Consider the following 20882-nt stretch of genomic DNA (forward strand, 5'->3'; position numbering starts at 1 on the left):
TTCGCTCTCCCTCTGTGTCCTCCCTTATCCACCTCCCCATGAATTTTGTGTTTTCTGTTGGCTGTTACCAAGGTTTTCCCTTTGTCCTTGGGTTTTAGCAGTTTCCCAAGGTGTGATTTTCTTCATATTTATCTTGCTTGGAGTTCATTGAATTTCTTGGATCTGTAAATTCTTCTCTTTCCTGTATTTGGAATGTTCTTAGCTGTTATTTCCATGAATGTTTTTTCCTCATTTTCTTCTGTCTTATCCTCCTGGAACTTCAGTTATACAAGGGTACTTCAAAAAGTTCATGGAAAGATTCATATTACTATTAAATTCTGTTTTTCCATGAACTTTTTGAGGAACCCTCATACGTATGTTAGACTACTTGATCTGTTTTTAACTTCACTTAATTCTTTGCTCTGCCATCTCCAGTCTGCTAAGTCTAAACAGTTATTTTTTTTTTTGTCAGTTATTGTAACTAGGTAGTTTACATTTTGTTGGGGGGTGGGTGGGGCTGACCAGTTCTGAGATCCAAACCCTTGACCGTGGTGTTATAACACTGAGCTCTAACCAGCTGAGCTAACTGGCCAGCCTTTACATTTTTGTTTTCTTCATTTCTATTCCTATATGTGGAGATTTCCTTCTGTTCATTTCTTTTTCTTTCTTTCTTTCCTTTTTTTTTTTTTTTTTTGGTGCTGGCTGGTACAGGGATTGAACCGTGGACTTTGGTGTTATCAGCACCACTTTCTGACCAACTGCGCTAACCGGCCAGCCCACTTCTGCTCATTTCTTATGCATATATCTTCCTTTAAGTCATAGAACATATCTGTGGTAGCTTTAAATCCTGTCTGTTTAGTACAACATCTGAGTCATCTTGGAGCCTGGTTTTTACTTTTTTTCCTTGAGTATAAAATATATATATTTTTTTGTTTGTTTGTTTCTTCTCATATCTACTAATTTTTGATTGGATATTGAACATTATGAATAATACATACAGAGACTTTCCAAAGAGTTACTTTTGTTCGAGAAGGAGGTTAACTTGCCTAGATTCAAACACCAAACTTCCTTTTGGAGGACAACAGACTCTGTCCAGTTCTTTCAACATCCAGCTGCTCCTTTTTTGCTGGGAACCCTGAAACCGCCCCAACATGTCCTCATAAATAGTTTAGAAAATCAGCCAAGGATTTGAACATATTTTAAAAGCAGATTTTATAATTCATCCTGTTTGTGATGTCCTCCCTTCCCTTTCCCCAGTCTTTCTAACTGTTCTGCAAGCCCTGAACTTTGTCCTCTGACTACTCAAGATTGTTGTCCTTTGCTTTCGGAGGCTAGGTAGTGTTTTAGGCATAAAATTACAGACTTGCAAATATCACCCTTTGCCATTTTCTCTTCAAAGATATACTCCCCTTTCATTTTCTGTTTTCTTATAGTCTGTGTTCAGACTGGGTAGGTAATGTAACGTAGCTCTTCTGCCATTATGGCTGTGCTGCTTTAAAAAATATATATAACCTTTTGTTATTTTGTTAAATATATCCAATATACTTAAAGAAAGTATACTGAGAAGAACATGATCTTTGGTTAAAAATGGAATGTAATTACATCTTTGCAGAGAACTAACTGATTAACCTTGGGCAATTTACTAAACTTGTCTGAGCTTGTTTCCTTTTCTTGAAAAATGGAAATAAAATTTCCTCTCATGTGGAGTTGTCAAAAACACCTAGTGACACTTTAAAAAAACATGAGAGGTTTTGTTTTTCTTTCCCATTATTCTACATGGAGATCAAACCCATAACCTTAGCCTTACAAGCAAAGAGAAACTTAATGTGTAGTCCTTGTATTTAACAGAAGTCATTGTCATTGGTCATCTTTTAAAATATAAAGTATATGACTAATTTTATTGTGTATTATAATAGCAGTATGTTTAATAAAATCACTTTAATTAAAAATAAGATTTACTTTTTAAAAGAAACTATTTTATTAATGTTATTTCTTACATTCTAAGATGTTGCAGAGCAGGTGGGAGGGAAGGGGAGAGGGGAAAGGGAAGGAAATGGGATGGAAGAAGGAGGAAGGAGGAGGGGCGGGATCGAGGCCTGTGGCACACCCCTCATTCCCACAGGGGAGACTGGGGGCTTCCAGTGGTGGCTTGGTCATTGCCAGGCTGGGTGCAGATGTCAGGGGGTGTGGCAAAAGCCCTTGCCCCCTACCGTCCCAGCTCGGGAACCCGGGGCCCTTCTTGCTGTGGCTTGGTGGTCATAGCTGGAGTATTTACTTTGAATACTCCTAGATATATATTTTTTACCTTCTGAAAAAGTGTTTGTTGTCAATTCAGTGAACATTTGTTTTTCACTTAGTATAATGTGCCAAGCATTGTGTTAAGTTCTGATGATATGGAGTAAACAAGACAAATATGGAGCATATAGTCTAGCATAGAAAACAAACATTAAGTAAATCATTATCAGTTTGCATGCCATTAGTATAGTATAGGTATCAGTTTGCATACCATTAGTATAGTAGGTTTTGGGGTGATCAATAATAAATTTTTAAGGACTCCATATTGAAAAATCATATTCAAAATGCATAATGTTGCATTATTAACCCTTTGAATCACAAACTATTTTAACAAACATTTTGAATTTCTTCATTTATATTTTATATGCTCCTTTGCTTTTCCCACATTTTTTTCCTCCCCATGAAATGTACAATGCTTTTTATCTCTTCATATTTGCAGATTTACTTTTTACAGAATGAGATTAATGATAAATAATAGTAGTATGTATATTGTTCCTGACTTTACTGTGAATGGTTCTAGAGTTTTGCCTTTAAATACATGTTCTTATATGTAAAAATATTTTGAAAAAACATATGCTGAAGTTTTAACATTGGTTATATGTGGGTAGTAGTACGTAAGTTATTTTCACTTTGTTCTTGATCTTTTCTGTACAGTCTCCATTTTGTTTTTTTATGTAAAAAATTGGTATTTTTTAAAACCAAATAAGAACTGTATGTGTTGTTTACTAGTGAAGACGTGTATAGGTCAACTCATTGCTCTGTAAAGGAGACTTTTTTCCAACATGTTTGCTTTTGACTAGTGTCTAGGGAAATTAGCTCTTTAACCTGCTATTTTAGGCTCTATCCAATAAGACATTTGGGAGTAGGTGATTTTATGGTACACTTCTGTGTTTGGCCCAGTGTTTTCCTCAGGTTTTTATGTGAAAGGAGAGAACTGTAAAGGCCAGGATCTGGTCTCTAAAAATTGGGTTGAAATCAGAAGTAACTTTAAGTTCATACTAAAATATAAATGAGTAGGTACAGTTTTTATCCTCTCCAAAAGTATTTACATTTTCAGGAGCATTAGGGATGTTCATTTTTAGTTTCTTTCTAATTGATACAATTTCGGGCCGGCCCGTGGCTCACTCGGGAGAGTGCAGTGCTGTTAACACCAAGGCCCCGGGTTCGGATCCCATATACGGATGGCCGGTTCGCTCACTGGGTGAGCGTGGTGCTGACCACACCAAGTCAAGGGTTAAGATCCCCTTACCGGTCATCTTTAAAAAAAAAAAAAAAAAAAACTAATTGATACAATTTCTTGCATTAATTCAGTGCATATTGAGTCTGTGCCAAGCTACTGGAGAAATAGAAAAATAATTAGATATGGTTTGTGCTCTTGAAGAACGTGCTCATTGGTAAGGAAATTGTCAGTATTCCACTGTTTTTGGCCTAGAGGTACTTTCATATGGATTAACTTAAAAATATCAATACTAAGTAGAATTGTGGATCTTTAGAATTGCCTTGCCAGAAGTGGAGAGAGCTGATCCTGAGATGAGTTTCAAAACAGCTTCTCATGTCCCTTCTTTCTCACTCTTCAACACTTTAGTTCTTGTAACCCTCATACCCCTATTAGGACTTGCTCTCTTTTGTCTTTCTACTTCAAGGGATTTTACTTTGATTCACTAGATGAAGGCCCTGAGCCTCCATTAACTCTTTTTGTTAGAGCCCAAGGAAATATCAGCTTGGCCTTTTGTGAATTAAGGATGTCAACATAATTGATTGTTTTCCTTCATCCTGTCTTTTCAGTTTCCTCAGCTCTTAACTAAACATTAAATACTCTTTACCCCTGCTCTTAATTTGAAAGATTGTTTTTTGTTATTAAAGAAAGACATGTCAACAAACTTGGGGCTATGTAGTTTTTAATTATTATTAGTAGAACCATTGCAAATATTTCCCATTGAATTTAATTGCAGTTCTCTGTAGAAGAATTGCCTGAGAACTCAATGTAATGTGCTCACTGAGCAAATCTTTTTTCTTTTCATTTCAGTTGGAAAGACATCCTTGATCACCAGATTCATGTATGACAGCTTTGACAACACCTATCAGGTATTTTGTTTTTGCCATTCTATTAGTTGTCTATTTTGTGTTAAAAATAATATTTAAGATATTTTTAAAATTTCATTTATTTCCATGCAGTTGTGGACATGGAAGCACTATCTGTAATCTGTAAATTGCTGTATAAGTGCAAAGTATAAATGATTTTGCCCACAGTCCTCAACTTTATCTTTTTTTTTTTTTTTTTTTTTTTGTCGTCTTTTCCAAAGTCTATTGAAAGATTATTTCTGATACTGTCTGGGAAGGAATTAGAAGTGATGGTGGATATTCTCTTATATTTTGTCCCAGTCTAGGATTCTATAACATTCAATCTACACTCGAAGTCAAGAATAAATGAGTAATGAAATTAGAAATCATATACAGAAGGAAATTTGAGAAATTTACAAATATGTAGAAATTTAAAAATACACTCCTAAATAATAAATGTCAGATGAAATCACAAGGGAAATTAGAAAGTACTTGGAGATGAATAAAAAAACACACATACCAAAACTTACGGGATACAGGTAAAGCGGTGCTATATAGAAAAGAAGAAAGACATTAAATTAATAACTTAATCTTCTACCTTAAGAAACTGGAAAAAGAAAAGCAAACTAAACCAAAGCAAGCAGAAGGAAGAAGCTATTTTTAAAATACGCTTTATTATTATTCAGGTATAATAAGGCCAATAGATCAGGAGATGATTGCCATTGAAAAGATAGTTTGTTATACTCACACATCTCAAGAGGAGAGGGCATGCCGTGCTATGGAGGGGCCACATGGGGAAGCACCAGGGTCAGTTAGGAGGCAGGGGGTTGGGGAAATGTAAGCAAGAGCCTTTATTGTGTTTTCTGTGGGAATGAACAGGTAAGACATGGTCAACAAATTTAGGATTGGCTAGGTTGAATAGTTTTAGAGGCTCTTATGTTGAGAGGCTGTTCCTAGTTGTCTGGTATCTGGCCCTGGGCTGGTTAGGACAGGGTAATGATGGCTCCCAGTGTGATGTGGTGGGGTATTTACTCTGGATTGGTTGGTTGGCATGTGAAAGGCATACTCACAGGTCATTTTACTATCTTCAGGGAAAAGGTTACCTGAGGGAAGGGGAGTCCCTCCAGTGTTAGCAAGGCCCCTGTATTAGTCCATTTCCTGTTGCTTATAACAGAAAATCTGAAACTGGGTAATTTATAAAGATATACAACTTATTTCTTCCAGTTAGGAGGCTGGGAAGTCCAAAGTCCAGGGAATACATCTGATGAGGGCGTTTTTCTTGATGGTGACTCTCCACAGCAACACAGGGTATCACATGGCAAATAACTGAGCAAGAGAGAGCTAACCTCCTCACCTGCTCTTTGTTGAAAGCCATCAGAACCATGTCTGTTATCACCCACTAAACTACTATGGATTGATTAATCCATTCGCAAGGGTATGGTCCTTAGAGTCAAATCATCCCAAGAGGCCCCACTTTTCAGTTACCGTGATAGGATTTCCCAACCTCTTAACACTGTTACAATGGAGATCAAGTCTCCAACACATGAACATTTGGGGGACATATTCAACCCACAGTAGCCTCTGATGTAAAAGCATCAAAAATACAGAAAATAAAAAAAGTGCTTATTTTTAAATACGGAAGCCAATAAAGGTTACAACAGAAGTGTATGAAAGAGAGAACAGAAAAACAATGGAGATAATAAATGAAACCAAAAGTGGAATTTCTAAAAGATCAACAAAATTGTCAAACTATAGGCTAGACTGATCAAGAAAAAAAGAGGATTCAAATACAAAAATCAGGAGCAAAAGAGGGGACATTGCTACCAACCACACAGAAATAAAAAGGATTATAAGGGAAGGCTGTGAACAATTATATGACAACAAAAAAGATAACCTAGATAAAATGGACAGATTCCATGAAAGACACAAACTACTAAAATTAACTCAAGAAATAGAAAATCTGAATATATCTTAAGTAGAAAAAGAGAATTAGCAAATAAAAAGCTTCCCACAAAGAAAATCCCAGGACAAGATGGTATCACTGGTCAATCCTATGAAACATTTAAAGAACACCATTCGTGGTCTTTTGTTATTCCATATAAATGTTAGGATAGTTTTTTCCATTTCAGAGAAAAATGTCATTGGAATTTTGATGGGGATTGCATTGAATTTGAATATCACTTTGGGTAGTATGGACATTTTCACAATGTTAATTCTTCCAGTCCAAGAGCATGGGGTATCTTTCCATCTTCATGTGTCCTCTTTAATTTCTCTAAACAGTGGTTTGTAGCTCTCATTGTACAGATTTTTCACATCCTTGGTTAACTTTATTCCTAACTATTTTATTTTTTTGGTGGCTATTGTAAATGGGCTAGCTTTCTTGATTTCTTTTTCTGCGCATTCACTATTGGAGTATAGAAATACTACTCATTTTTGTGTGTTGATTTTGTATCCTGCCACTTTGCTGAAATCATTTATCAACTGTAAGAGTTTTTTTTGTAGAAGCTTTAGGCTGTTCGATATATAGGATCATATCCACAAACAGGGACAGTTTGACTTCATCTTTTCCAATCTGGATGCCCTTTATTTCCTTCTCTTCTCTGATTGCTTTGGCTAGTACTTCCAACACTATGTTGAATAGGAGTGGTGAGAGTGGGCATCCTTGTCTAGTTCCTGTTCTTAAGGGAAAAGCCAAAGCAATTCTGAGGAAAAAAACAAAGCTGGAGGCATAACACTACCTGACTTTAAACTGTACTACAAAGCTATAGTAACCAAAACAGCATGGTACTGGCATAAAAACAGACACATGGATCAGTGGAATAGAATAGAGAATCCAGAAATTAACCCATACACCTACAGCCATCTGATCTTTGACAAAGGCACCAAGTCTACACACTGGAGAAGAGACTGCCTCTTCAGCAAATGGTGCTGGGAAAACTAGATATCCATATGCAGGAGAATGAAACTAGACCCATTCCTCTCACCATACACTAATATCAACTCAAAATGGATTAAAGAATTAAATGTATACCCTGAAACAATAAAACTCCTTAAAGAAAACACAGGGGAAACACTCCAGGAAGAAGGATTTGGCACAGACTTCATGAACACAACCCCCAAAGCATGGACAACCAAAGGAAAAATAAACAAATGGGATTATATCAAACTAAAAAGTTTCTGCACAGCAAAAGAAACAATTAACAGAGTTAAAAGACAACCAACAGAGTGGGAGGAAATATTTGCAAAATATACATCTGTCCAAAGGATTAATATCCAGAATATACATGGAACTGAAACATCTTTACAGCAAAAAAACAAGTAACCCAATTAAAAAATGGAAAAAGAAGCTAAATTGGCATTTCTCAAAGGAAGATATACAAATGGCCAACAGACGAATGGAAAAATGCTCAATGTCACTCAGCATTCGGGAAATGGAAATCAAAACCACACTGAGATACCATCTCACCCCAGTTAGGATAGCTAATATCCCAAAGACTGAATGATAAATGCTGGTGAGGTTGTGGAAAAAAAGGAACTGTCCTACACTGTCAGTGGGACTGCAAAATGGTGCAGCCTTTGTGGAAAATGGTTTGGAGGTTCCTCAAACAATTGCAGATAGATCTACCATATGACCCAGCTATTCCACTGCTGGGAATATACCCAGAGGAGTGGAAATCATCATGTCGGAGGGATACCTGTACTCTAATGTTCATTGCAGCACTCTTTACAATAGCCAAGAGTTGGAACCAGCCCAAATGTCCATCATCAGATGAGTGGATACGGAAAATGTGGTACATCTACACAGTGGAATACTACTCTGCTATAAAAAGGAATGAAATACTCCCATTCGCAGCAACATGGATGGAATTAGAAAAAATTATATTGATATAATTCAGGTACAGAAAGAGAAATGCATGTTCTCACTTATTTGTGGGAGCTAAAAATAAATAAATAAATACACAAACAAACAGGGTGGGGGAGGGTGGGAAGAAGACACACAATCACAATTCCTTGAAGTTGTTAAGACAAGCTAACAGATAAGATGTTGATGGGCAGGAAGGGAGAGAGGGAAGTGGGGAGGGAGGATTCGGTAAAGGGACACAAAAATCAACCACATTGTATATTGATAAAAATGAATGAATGAATGAATGAATGTGAAGAACACCGTCAATACTTTATCACCTCTTCTTAAAAAAAAGCAGAAGAGAACACTTCCCAACTCATTCTGTGAGGTCACTATTACTCTAATTCTCAAACCAAAGACATCAGAATTAAAACTAAAGACCAATATCTCTTGTGCATATAGACACAAAAAAACCTCAACAAGGGCCGGCCCGGTGGCTCACTCCAGAGAGTGCAGCGCTGGTAGCACGGAGGCCGTGGGTTCGGATCCTATATAGGGATGGCCGGTGCGCTCACTGGCTGAGCGTGGTGCAGATGACACCGTGCTGAGGGTTGCGATCCCCTTACTGGTCAAAAAAAAAACCTCAACAAAATATTACCAGACTGAATCACCAACATATAAAAAGGATTATACACTATGTAGCAAGTGGGATTTATCCCAGGATTACAAGGTCGGTTCAACATACAGAAAGCAATCAGTGTAATACACTATATAAATAAAGGACAAAATCACACGATCATTTAAATAGACGCATAAAAAGCATTTGGCAAAAATCCAACAGCCTTTTGTGATAAAAACACTCAACAAACCAGGAATAGACCTTCCTTCAACATGATAAAGCATGTTTGTGAAAATGGCACAGATAATATCATACGTAATGATAAAAGGCTGGATGCTTTCTCTCTAAGATCAGAAACAAGACTAGGATGTCTGCTCTCATAGCTGCTTAATTGCAAAACAAAACAAAAAAAATTAAAGCATAAACAAACTAAAAAGCATAAATTAGTAATCTTACTAGTTTATTAGGAGGCCCTAAGCACATTGTAAATCTTTTTCTGCATTAACTTTTTGAAATGTTTTTGTTAAAATAAAAAAAATTAAAAAGGCATCTTTAGTCTACTTATCCATTTTGCATCTGTATTTATGAGTTGGTAAAAAACTTCAATTGCTTTGTCTTAGTAATCAAATGTTAATCAGATTAAAGGAATGGTTAGTTTTCCATAGAGTTATTAACTGTCACTGCCTCAATTATTTTACCAAACCATTTTTATTTTTCAGGAAGCTTTTAGTATAAATTTAAAACCTGAATCCTTTTTTAGTATGTATTTTCCCACATTTGAAATATTTACTTTATTTCAGGAGTATGCTTTCTGAATTGAATCTTCTTGAAAAACTGAAAATTTTGGGCATTTCCTTTCTGCAAAAGCCATATAAGGAGCCTGAGATTTGAAAGGACCTTTATTTACATCTTAGTTCTACCATTTAGTAGTTGGGTGGTTTTGGACCAGTTATTTAATTTTTCGGAGTCTGTATTTTCACATGTGTAAGTGAGATTCATAATCCCTATGCAAGGTGACTACTTGCATTTTGGAAAAAAAATCCTATTCTTTTGTGCTTATTGTCATTTACCATTTAGAAAAACATTGATTGTTTTTATTTACTTCTTTCCTTGAAGACTTCAGTACTTGTTTAATAGTATTCCTTTCCATTCTCACCTGTTAGCATTTTAGGCAACTGTAATATTCCCATCAAAGATCTGCTAGCCTCCTATACTTCCATTTTTATGATCTTAACCTTCTATAAAAATCATTGGCTCATATATTTTGTGCTCAAACCACAGTCTTCTATCCTTCCAGTTTTTAAGTTTAGGTACCCTCACTATAATAGTTTCTACTTTAGCAGTTCAAATCAAAACTCTTGTGGGGCGAACGCACAGAGGAATCCAAGACCGGTGTCAGTGTTGTAGTTTTATAGCTCTTTATTTTAGTGTTGTAGCTCTTTGTTCAGTGTTACAGCGCCTCTTTTTGCTTGTAAGCAAGGAGAGCACTGGGGAGCAAGAACTCCTAAACCAATGTCTCCCAGAACAAAGGAAAAGACCTCCTTATGCAGCCTAAATTCCTGCCCTTTTTCCTCCCAGGTTCCCATTCAGGTCCTCTTATGTAAATGAGGGATTCTGTTCTGCTAATTTGGATTGGCTGATTGTGGGACACAGTCCCTTGGTCACTTTAGGAGCCTAATTTGCCTCTGCCCCTGGGGGTGTGTGAGACTGCTGTTATCGCATAGAGGGTAGGCCCAGGAAGCAAGCAGGCTAAATCGCAGGGGCCAGAGTCTGCAGTGGAGCATAGTTTCTAAAACAGTTTCTCAAGTGGAAAAGAGAAAGGCTTAACATTTAGAAAACGCTTAGGGTTCCCTGCAACAAAAACCTCAAATCCATTAACTCCCCCATGTTATTTGTAAATATCAGGTCCTGTGTCTGGTGTCTTTCTTTTCTCCTTTTCTAGCTTAGGCTCCATTAGAAATAGCCTTAACTTTCTAGCCTTTCTTCAGTTCAATCACATCTGCCTGGCAAAATTCATATTATTGTTGAACCCAGCCATTTCATTTCTCTTCATCTGTTTGTGACTACAGCAGCATTGCTAGTGTCAACTAGGTTATTAGTTTTACCAAGCACCCTTTGGGGTAACTATTTCATGGTTATTCTGTATTCCTTAAACCTGACCTTTACCACTATTACCACTCTTCCCTGACTCTTACCCTGAAGACCTTGCTGCTTATCTCAGAGAAGTGGAAGTTATCAGACAGTAATACCTTTATATACTTATTTTCCTTACCACATCAGCTGTGTACATGTCACTGTGTTTATACCAATCCTCTCTCAGTGTAAAATAATAAAGATCCTCTTTCTGTCAAAAGCCAGCCCCTAACTGTGCTCTAAGTCTCATTTTTTCCGGCATTTGTCATTCTTAACTGCTTAATTATTCTTGAATTTATTTCCTGGACTTTTCGTTATATGCCACGCACTATTCTACATCCTGGATACATAGCAGTGAACAAACAGACCAAGCCTTGCTCTCATGGAATTTCTAGTGGGGAGAAGTTGGACAATTAATCCAACAATTAATCGGACAATTATCAATTTATCAAATAATTTATTCGCCTAGTCAAAAGTGCTATGAAGAAATAAATGCCCTTAACAAAAAGTGATCACAGCATGATAATGATTGTTGGACAATTAATCCAACAATTAATTGGATAATTAATTATCAATTAATCAAATAATTTATTCATCTAGTCAGAAGTGCTATGAAAAAATGCCCTTAAAACGTGACCACAGCATGATGATTGTGGTCTTTATAGTATCTAGCTGCATAACTTACAAGTCACAGTTTTTTTATTAAGGAGGGAGAGGTACTGCTCTTGACTAGTATGTATTGTAAAATTTAGTTAATTTTATACTGTTTCGTGTGCATATCAATAAATGTACTTTAATGTTTGAGTTCATATATCCACCAGTGAATATTTTTGTCATGGAAGAGAAATGAAGTGTTTAGAGGGGTATCCTTTTTTTTTTTCTTTTGAAACACCTTTTGAATTACTGTTATTTTGCATGCTTACGTAACTTCGTGAGAGTGGACTTTTTACAGCCCATATTCAGTCATCCTATATTTAGTCAAAGTAGAAGAGAAATGCGTAAATATTTATATGGAATTAGAGAAACAGTCCAGTTTTTTCTTTAAATACTTATTTGTTAAAAATACTTATTTACTATATAGGAATTGAAATACATAAAGTTTGTAGGATTTTGTTTATGTAATTAAAAAACAAAACATGAGAAAAGCAGGATGCAGGTTTAGGATATGTATATAAGTAGGTGAGGGTGGGGAGAGTCATTTTCTTAGAATTCATTGAGTATCCTGTCTAAAAATATCAACACCATACCACTGTATTTCCTATTGCCCTTTCCTTGCTTTATCTGTTCTTTTTTGTACTAATCTCTGAAGTACTGTATATATTACTTAATTAGCTTGTTAATTGTTTGTCTATCTTAGTAGAATGTAAACTCTGCAAGGGCATAGATTCTTGTCTGTTTTTTATTCTTTTACCCATGAATCCTCAGCTCCTAGGGATGGTGCCTAATAGGTGATCAGTAAATATTTCTGATGAATGTGAACAGATTTACATGATTTTAAATGTCTTGTCTTCCAATTTGGGTAGGGACCAACTGCATCTCTGTTTACCAGTCTATCTGTAGTATCTAACACAGTAATTGCAAATACGTGCTTAATAAATATTTGATGAATGAATAAATGTAATATATATAAATTGGCACTTAGTAGGTGATCAATCTCTTGAATGTAGGTAAAAATATGTGAAGACTTACTAATGTACTGGTTTGCCATGTAAAGATAGTATCTTTAGTAGTTTGGAATTGCTTGAAATCTTGATTTTGTCCTGTTTATAATTAGTTAAGTCTCACATTTCAGATACTAATTGCAGAGTTGACTTTTTTGTCTACCAGTCTTAAAAGTTTTTGAAAGAAAAAGCATTATTCTTATTTGTTGTAAACCTTTTCCTGCATATTGATGTGATTAATTTTAGAATTGATGGATATTCTTATGCTGTGTAGGAATTCTTTATTTCATAAAGTCATCTGTCAAAAACCTGGCGAAAGACTGACTGCTTTCTCCCTAACATCAGACAGCAAGGCAAGGATATCCTCTCTTGCCACTTCTAATTAGCATTATACTGGAGGGTTTAGCCAAGCTAATCAGACAAGAAAAATAAATTAAAGGTATTTAGATTGGAAAGGAAGAAGTAAAACTTTCTTCATTCTCAGATGACATGATCCCATCTATTAGACTATCCTAAAGAATCTCTTTTTTAAAATATAGAATATGAGTTTAGTGAGGTTACAGGGTACAAGATGAATATACGGAAATCAATTGTATTTTTATTTATACACTACCAATAAACAATTGCCATCTTAACAATTTGGCAATTCTTTCTATAAAGGACTTGATAGGGTCTCTATTAAAATCCCAGGAGACTGTTTTTCAGAAATCAGTGAGCTGATTTTAAAATATATATGGGGGGCTGGCCAGTTAGCTCACTTGGTTAGAGCATGGTGGTGTTACTTGTATCCACCAGCTACCAACAAACTAACTAAATAAATAAAAATAAAATATATATGGAAATCCAGAGGACCCAGAATAACCAAAACAATGTTGAAAAGAATAAAATTGAAGGACTTATATGTCCCAGTTTAAAAACTTACTATAAAGCTTTGACATTCAAGACAGTGTGGTAGTATAAGAACAAATATATACATCAGTGGAACAGAATTGAGAGCCCAGAAACAACCATACATTTATAGAAAATTGATTTGACAAAAGGACCAAGGCCATTTAATCAGGAAAGGATAGTCTTTCTACAGTTGATTGCAGGAACAATTGTATATTCACATGTGAAGAAATTAGTTTAAACCCTTACCCTATACAATGTATTAAAATGAACTCAAAGTGGATCATATTCCTAAATGTCAGAGCTAAAACTGTGAGATTTCTGAGAAAAATTTAGGAAGAAACTTTATGATCTTGAGTTAGGAAAAAATTTCATATGACACCAAAAGCATGATTCTAAAAGAGAAAGAATTGGTAAATTCCACTCTATCAAAATTAAAAATGTTTGGGGCCGGGCCCGTGGCGCACTTGGTAGGGTGCTGCGCTGGGAGCGCGGTGACGCTCCCGCCGCGGGTTCGGATCCTATATAGGACTGACCGGTGCACTCACTGGCTGAGTGCCGGTCACGAAAACGACAAAAAAAAAAAAAAAAAAAAAATTAAAAATGTTTGCACTTCAGAAGACTCCATTAGGAAAATGAAAACAATCCGTGATTTATGAAAAAATGAATAAAAAGAGAAAGCTACAAAAACGAGTCTGATTTTCACATTTGGGGACAGCTGGTTCATCAACTCCTTACTATGAAATTGGGAATTAAAAGGAAAGAAGTATCTATATGAATTTGCATTTTCCTGTGCAAACTGTACTTTAGGGTAACAAAATAGCTCTGCTTGGTAAATTCTGTATAGAAGAATTCCATCGAGTAAATGTACAGGAATGACAGAATTTGGAAATTACTGTTTTGTAACTCTAAAGAAATAATTGATTGAGATAACTATTGTCATGGAATCCCATGAGGTGAAAAGTTAATGGGAAATTAGGTATTTGCAGGATCCCAGGTATCATCTCATAGATTATTTGTTGATCATGAGTGAAAAACACAACTTTACAATGGAGGAATCACTGAACTCACTAATCAATGTTAGCTGCACTAAGAGTGGATATTGTGTGCCTTACTGTATGGATTAATGTGATACAATATGAAATATCCAGCATTTCATACAAACCGAGAAAATGTTGAACCTAAATCTGACCAAGCTTTATAGCTAATTCGTAAGAAATACAGAGGGTAGAACAAATAGACATCACAAGTAAGAAAGAAGATAATTTTGGAAAATGGATCACTCTGTAGGACAACTGACTCATCTCTTCAAGTCAGTTGTGTGGGGGAAAAAAGTGGGGGCAGATGAGATATTTCACAAAAGATTCTGATGAGAAAAACAGCTAAATGTAATTTGTGGACCTTGTTATATTAAAAACCATAAAAATGGTAGTTGAACAGAGATGACTAAAACAAACCTGACATTTAGGAAAAGCCACTTAAAAAAATGAAAAACTTATGAATATGTACTGTATATATTATTCTGAATATTTAGACTCTACAGGTCGCAAAGACCTAGGAAAATTCACTCAGATGACCTTTTCTTGTTTATAGTATTTTGAGTGAGCAATGCTTCTGTTACTCTTCAGCCGAGGTGCCAAAAATACCAGTCTCAGGGACTAAAAAAAGCATTGGGGCTATTGAGCCAGATGTGGAGAGTTCCTGAGGGTGTAAGCTCAAATCTTTGAGCTTATAGTATGAAAGACCACAGTATAAAAAAATCTCAACAAGAGGGTCGTATGCTAAAGAATTATGAACTACAGACCGTAGAGTTCTTTGCATTTTTTAAAAAAATTATTTCACGATTTATTAATATTCAGATTGAAAAAGGAGCCTTAGAGCCACAAGTTAAGGTAATTGGCACATTTGTTTTATTTACTTATTTAAGACAAACTAGGTTTTTGAATTTTTTTCCTTTTTGTTCATTCTATCACACTGAAAAGGAGGAAAACAAAAATGGTCTTTGGTTGTATTTAAAGTACTTTGTTACACTCAAGTTCTCTGTGAAACTGAAGAGCCCTTTCAGGCACACCTGAAAGTACCATTGCTATTTCTTCATGCACTGACACTATTGCTTCTGTGTAGTCAGAAAATAAGGTCAGTGATGCTACTGATGGGGTGAGGTTATATGGAATTTGACAGATAAGGAGAGATTTTGATTCTTTGTGGAAAAGTCATTGCTAATGAAGCCAAATTGATAGTGTGAGTGCAGGTATTTGTAAATAATTAGGTACAGTCCTAGATCCGGAGATAATGCTCTATCAAAATTTGGATGATGTGTCGCTCCCTACATTTTTACTTAGAAAAATTGGCTTGAATGTATGTCAGGTATTATCTTTGAATATGAGGAATTGACCACGTGGTTAGCTGCCAACTTAGTTATCAGGTGAAAAGTTCTTCAGTGAATCATTTGAATTTCCACTCCCCCATACACACACAACAGAAAGACTTCTGAAATGAATAATTAAAGAGTGCTAGTCTCATGTTAGAAGTTTATTACTGAATTTATATGAACCATGTGTAATCTGGAACTTAAAGTGAAGTTTTATTTCACACACAAGAAATGATTTCTTTGCATTGAAATAATTTCACTTAAAAAAGAAGAAACTGGAAAAGTCCTTAATTGGCCAAATTTTTAGGTATTATCTCCAAGTGAAATGAAAAAACTAAGTTACCAGAGAAACTGTTCTTTCTACCTAGACTCTAGAAGTGATTCCCTTAAGTTGCTCTTGTTTTTCATAGTTCTTCTTTTTCCAGTTATAAGCACATATATTTTGTAGGAATTTTTTAAAAAATTTTTGTAGCAGTTTTAAATGTGCCAGTTTGAACCATATTTTTACCATTTTTATAATTCAAAAATGGTAGAATTATGGCGGTTTTGTATAACTCAATTTAAATAAGCTCAAGAAAGATTCTCATGGTTGGGGTAAATCCTTTTTTTTGGTGGCTGGCTGGTACGGGGGAATCCCTTGTTCTTGGTGTTACAATACCATGCCCTAACCAACTGAGCTAACAGGCCAGCCAGCCCAGTAAATTCATTCTGTTATTTGAAGAAGATAATGTTGCTCAGAGTAACTTTTGAGATTACTTTGAATTTAGAGAATTTCTTATTACTTGTTATTTCTTATTGTTTGTTATTGTTACAATTTGACAAGAAACATAAGATGGCATAGATAAAACAGTGGGTTTTAGGCACATAATAAATTTGTCCACAGAGATGATGGTAATTGAATACATCCTTAAGTTAAAGCTGTAGATTATGATACACAGAATTATAGTTTTATAAATAAAATCCCCAAAAGGATGGACCACTTTTCTATCCAGTGTTTGATTTCTTGTTTTATAATATTCTTTAATTTTTAATGTCTTGTTTTTTAAACTCCAGACTGTACCTTGTTTCTGTCCTAAGTAGTGTGGTACAGAGATATTTCTGGGGACAAGGGGACTTCAAAAAGTTTGTGGAAAATGGAATTAAAAGATAATAAAAATATAAACTTTATTTCTCAACATAAACTCCATCAAGTTTAGGACACTTGTAGTAATGATATCAGCTATTTAGTCCTTCCCTAAAGAAATGAGTGTCCTGGGAATTAACTATGTCAATGCAATCTTTTTTACATTATTAACTGGAGAAAAATGGGTGTCTTTTAAAGATTTTTTTTTAAGATTAGGAAACAAAAAAGTCAGAAGGAGCCAGATCAGGATTGTAAGGTGGATGCCTAATGATTTCCCATCAAAAATCTTGTAATATTGCCATTGTTTGATGAAGGAATGAGCAGGAGCATTGTCCTGGTAAAGAAAAACTTTCTGGTGAAGCTTTCCCAAATGTTTTTCTGGTAAAGCCTTGGCTAACTTTCTCAAAAGTCTCACGTAGGAAGCAGATGTTATTGTTCTTTGGTCCTCCAGAAAGTCAAAGGCAGAATGCCTCAGAGCATCCCAAGAAACTGTTGCCGTGACCTTTGCTCTTGACCAATCTGCTTTTGCTTTGACTGTGGACCACTTCCACGTCTTGGTAGCCATTGCTGTGATTGTGATTTGTACTGGTAAAGCCATGTATCATCTCCTGTTACAGTTCTTTGAAGAAATGCTTCCAGGATCTTGATCCCATTTGTTTAAAATTTTGATTGAGGGCTGATCCCGTGGCGCACTCGGTAGCGTGCTGCGCTAGCAGCGCGGCTACGCTCCCGCCGCCGCGGGTTCGGATCCTATGTAAGAATGACCGGTGCACTCCCTGGCTGAGCGCCGGTCACGAGAAAAAAATAAAATAAAATAAAATAAAATTTCGATTGAAAGCTCTGCACTTATCTGCACCTGATCTGGGTGTTTTTGCACCCATTGAGCTGAAAGTTTGCTCAACTTTAATTTTGCAGTCAGAATTATGTAAACTGAACCAGTTGAGATGTCTGTGGTATTCACTATGTTTCAGCTGTTAATTGTCAGTCCTCTTCTAGTAGGGCAAAGACAGGATTGATTAATTTTTTCTTTGCAAATTGATGTGGATGGTTTGCCACTGCTGGCTTCATCTTCAACATTGTCTTGTTTTTTTTGTTTTGTTTTTTGTTGTTGTTGTTGTTTTTACTTTCTGGCCTCTGGCTGGTACAGGAATCCAAATCCCGTGACCTTGGGGTTATAAGGCTGCGCTCTAACCAACTGAGCTAACTGGACAGCCCTGTCTCATCCCTTCTTAAAACAAGTTATCCATTTGTAAACTGCTGATTTCTTTAGGGCATTGTCCCTTTAAACTTTTCGTAAAGCATCAATGATTTCACCCAAGCTTCACCATAAATTTGATGTTCTTGCTTCAATTTAAGCAGAATTCATGTTGCTCAGATAGGGGCTCTTTTCAAACTGATGTCTTGTCCTTCTTAGTGCCTCAAACTAGATTCTGTTCAGACATTTTATAATGTTAGTACAAGTTTCTTTGGGTACAAAAAATTTTTGCAATACATGCATAGTTTTTTTTTGTAATACTCATTTTCCATGACCATTTTGAAGAACATTCTTATAGGATGTACACACACAGAGATATACATAAACATTTATTAATTGGATGATTAACCTTCTAAAATAGAACTTGCATCAGGATTCTCTTTCCAGGGTCCTTTGCCTTCCATTTTTAAAATTTATCTCCCATATTTAATTTTGAATTCTTCTTTAACTTATTCACTTTTTTCCTCCTTTATTCTAGTCTTTGCCTTCTTTTAGACTCTCTTATTATTTTTCCATTTTCTCTTGCTAGGGAAAGCAGCAACCAGGCAACAGAACTTTACATATTTTTGGACCATAGAAGGAAGCTGATTATCATGGATTGGTACAGAGGAAAACTTATTTTCATTACCTAATTACTTTTATTTTATATTGGAAAAATCATATTCCTTATGGAAAATCATGATGTTTGTGTGTCTCTGGATATCTGTGGCATCAGGACAGTTGACAAACCACTATGTAGGAAATCAGGCAGAATGCCTATTTACATCAGCAGTATTTTATAAAATTGCTGTTGGGGGTAAGTAAGCACCATTCTTAGTGGGGGAATATTCATATATTCAAACTAAAGTTCAAATACAAATATTTAAATATTCAAATACTGATATTTAAGCTAAAGCTCTTATTATCTTGTTATCTATAAAATGAGGAAAATAGGGATGAATATAAGGTACCAATTAGAGATGATCATATAAAAGGCTTAAAACAATCCCTAACACAAAGCAAATGCTCAGTGTGTGGAAGCCATTATCAGTGAAAATTTTGTTTGTTCTTTCTTGGCTGTGGTGGGTTTATTCATTATTTCTTCCACAATCATAATTCCCATTTTGAATCCTAAATTGCCGGCCACCATTAAACTGTTACTTGTTAACTTCTTTGTTTTGTTTTACAGGCAACAATTGGCATTGACTTTTTATCAAAAACAATGTACTTGGAGGATCGAACAGTGAGTAATGTTTTCAGTGTACAATTTTCTGCAATACTCAGGATTAGAAAACTATGATCAAAGATATAATCAGGGCCGGCCAGTTAGCTCAGTTGGTTAGAGCATAGTGCTGATAATACCAAGGTCCGAGGTTTGATCCCCATACTGGCCAGCCACCAAAAAAAAAAGCTATAATCAATGATTGTCATCATAAGAAGTACTTAGCAAAATTACCAAAGTTAGTTTAGAGGCCTTGAAAAATACTGTTATTACAGAGTGAGCAGTACCTAGCACTGTCATTTCTTATCCCCAAGTGAGATCCAAGGGTGGAGAGAAAGCCAAGTTATTTGTAAAACCCTGATATCCCTAGGCTTGTTAAACAAAATTTGTTGTTTTGATTTGGAAAAATAACAGATATCTGTAAGAGAAAATTAAAAGAGAATTTTCATGAAGAAATCAGAGCTGCTGACGATCTTTTAATGCCACACGTGAGGCATTCAGAAAGATTTCATTTGAATGTCAGATAATTTGTGAACTTCAAGATATTCTTGTCAGAATAGGATGTATACCAAAATGACTGAATAGAAAGAAGTAATGTATATTTATTTGTTGTATTTTGTCTTCTGTCCTTTGGAATGTTCCCTTTAAATACAATGTAAATTCTGTATTCTAGCCTACTACTCCTTGAAGAGATTACTGTCACCTGAACAATGAGTATCTTAAAATGCACTATTTCAGGACCTACACCCTAAAAACATTATTTTATCTTACAAGTATATGAGTTTTTTCTTTTGGATGTTTTTTATTTTCTAATATATATCCTGCCATTTCTTAAGATTTGAAAGCTTGGAAACTTCTTTATAATGGTAAGAGAACTTGAGGCCTGTTTTTAGGCATTTTTTTCCTGTAATACAGATGTGAGAAAGTAAGTAATTTTCATGTATGGTTGCAAAAGGATATTTCTCCTTTTTGTTACATTTATATACAGTATTCTGGGGAGAATCGTATGGGAGAAACATAAGCACAGTAGTCAGAAGACCTAATTTCAAAGTATTCTAGACCCAATAGGAAAGAAACATTTTAGTTTCAGAGAGGCTTTCAAAGAAGCGTTAATTCCTTTACTGTGCATTGACATTTACCTTAGTTTTTCTTTTATGCTCAGTATTTGATCATAAACAGTCTACTTTTTGCCATCTGGAAGGCATAGGGATTCAAATAGGAAGGGAAAAAGAGACGCCATATTTCTGTTTCTCTGAAATCTTTCTCAGTGGCATTTTTCCATCATGTACCTTTAGAGCCAGCAAATTTTTGTATTACTCCTTTTTGAAAAATGAGTTTTGTTATTTTCATTCCTCACCCCCCTGCAACCTCTTGCATGAGTCTGTTTTGTACTTCCTTTCCACCCTCCCCCTTTTCAAAAACATTATTTTTTTCTTTTTAGTATTAGTTTTG

The 20882-nt window shown here is 35.4% G+C and overlaps 1 protein-coding gene across 5 annotated transcripts in view; it reads left to right on the top strand.

Moving 5' to 3' along the window:
- Positions 1-20882, top strand: part of RAB6A (RAB6A, member RAS oncogene family) — a 105649-nt gene that overhangs the window by 33321 nt on the left and 51446 nt on the right. For all 5 annotated transcript variants that reach the window (XM_063092780.1, XM_063092778.1, XM_063092781.1 and 2 more), the window contains exons 2-3: positions 4301-4359; positions 19398-19451. In XM_063092780.1, the coding sequence (XP_062948850.1) occupies positions 4301-4359; positions 19398-19451 (113 nt within the window). The remainder of the gene's footprint in view (positions 1-4300; positions 4360-19397; positions 19452-20882) is intronic.

The sequence above is a fragment of the Cynocephalus volans genome, chromosome 4, assembly GCF_027409185.1.
Source record: "Cynocephalus volans isolate mCynVol1 chromosome 4, mCynVol1.pri, whole genome shotgun sequence".
Lineage (NCBI taxonomy): Eukaryota > Metazoa > Chordata > Mammalia > Dermoptera > Cynocephalidae > Cynocephalus > Cynocephalus volans.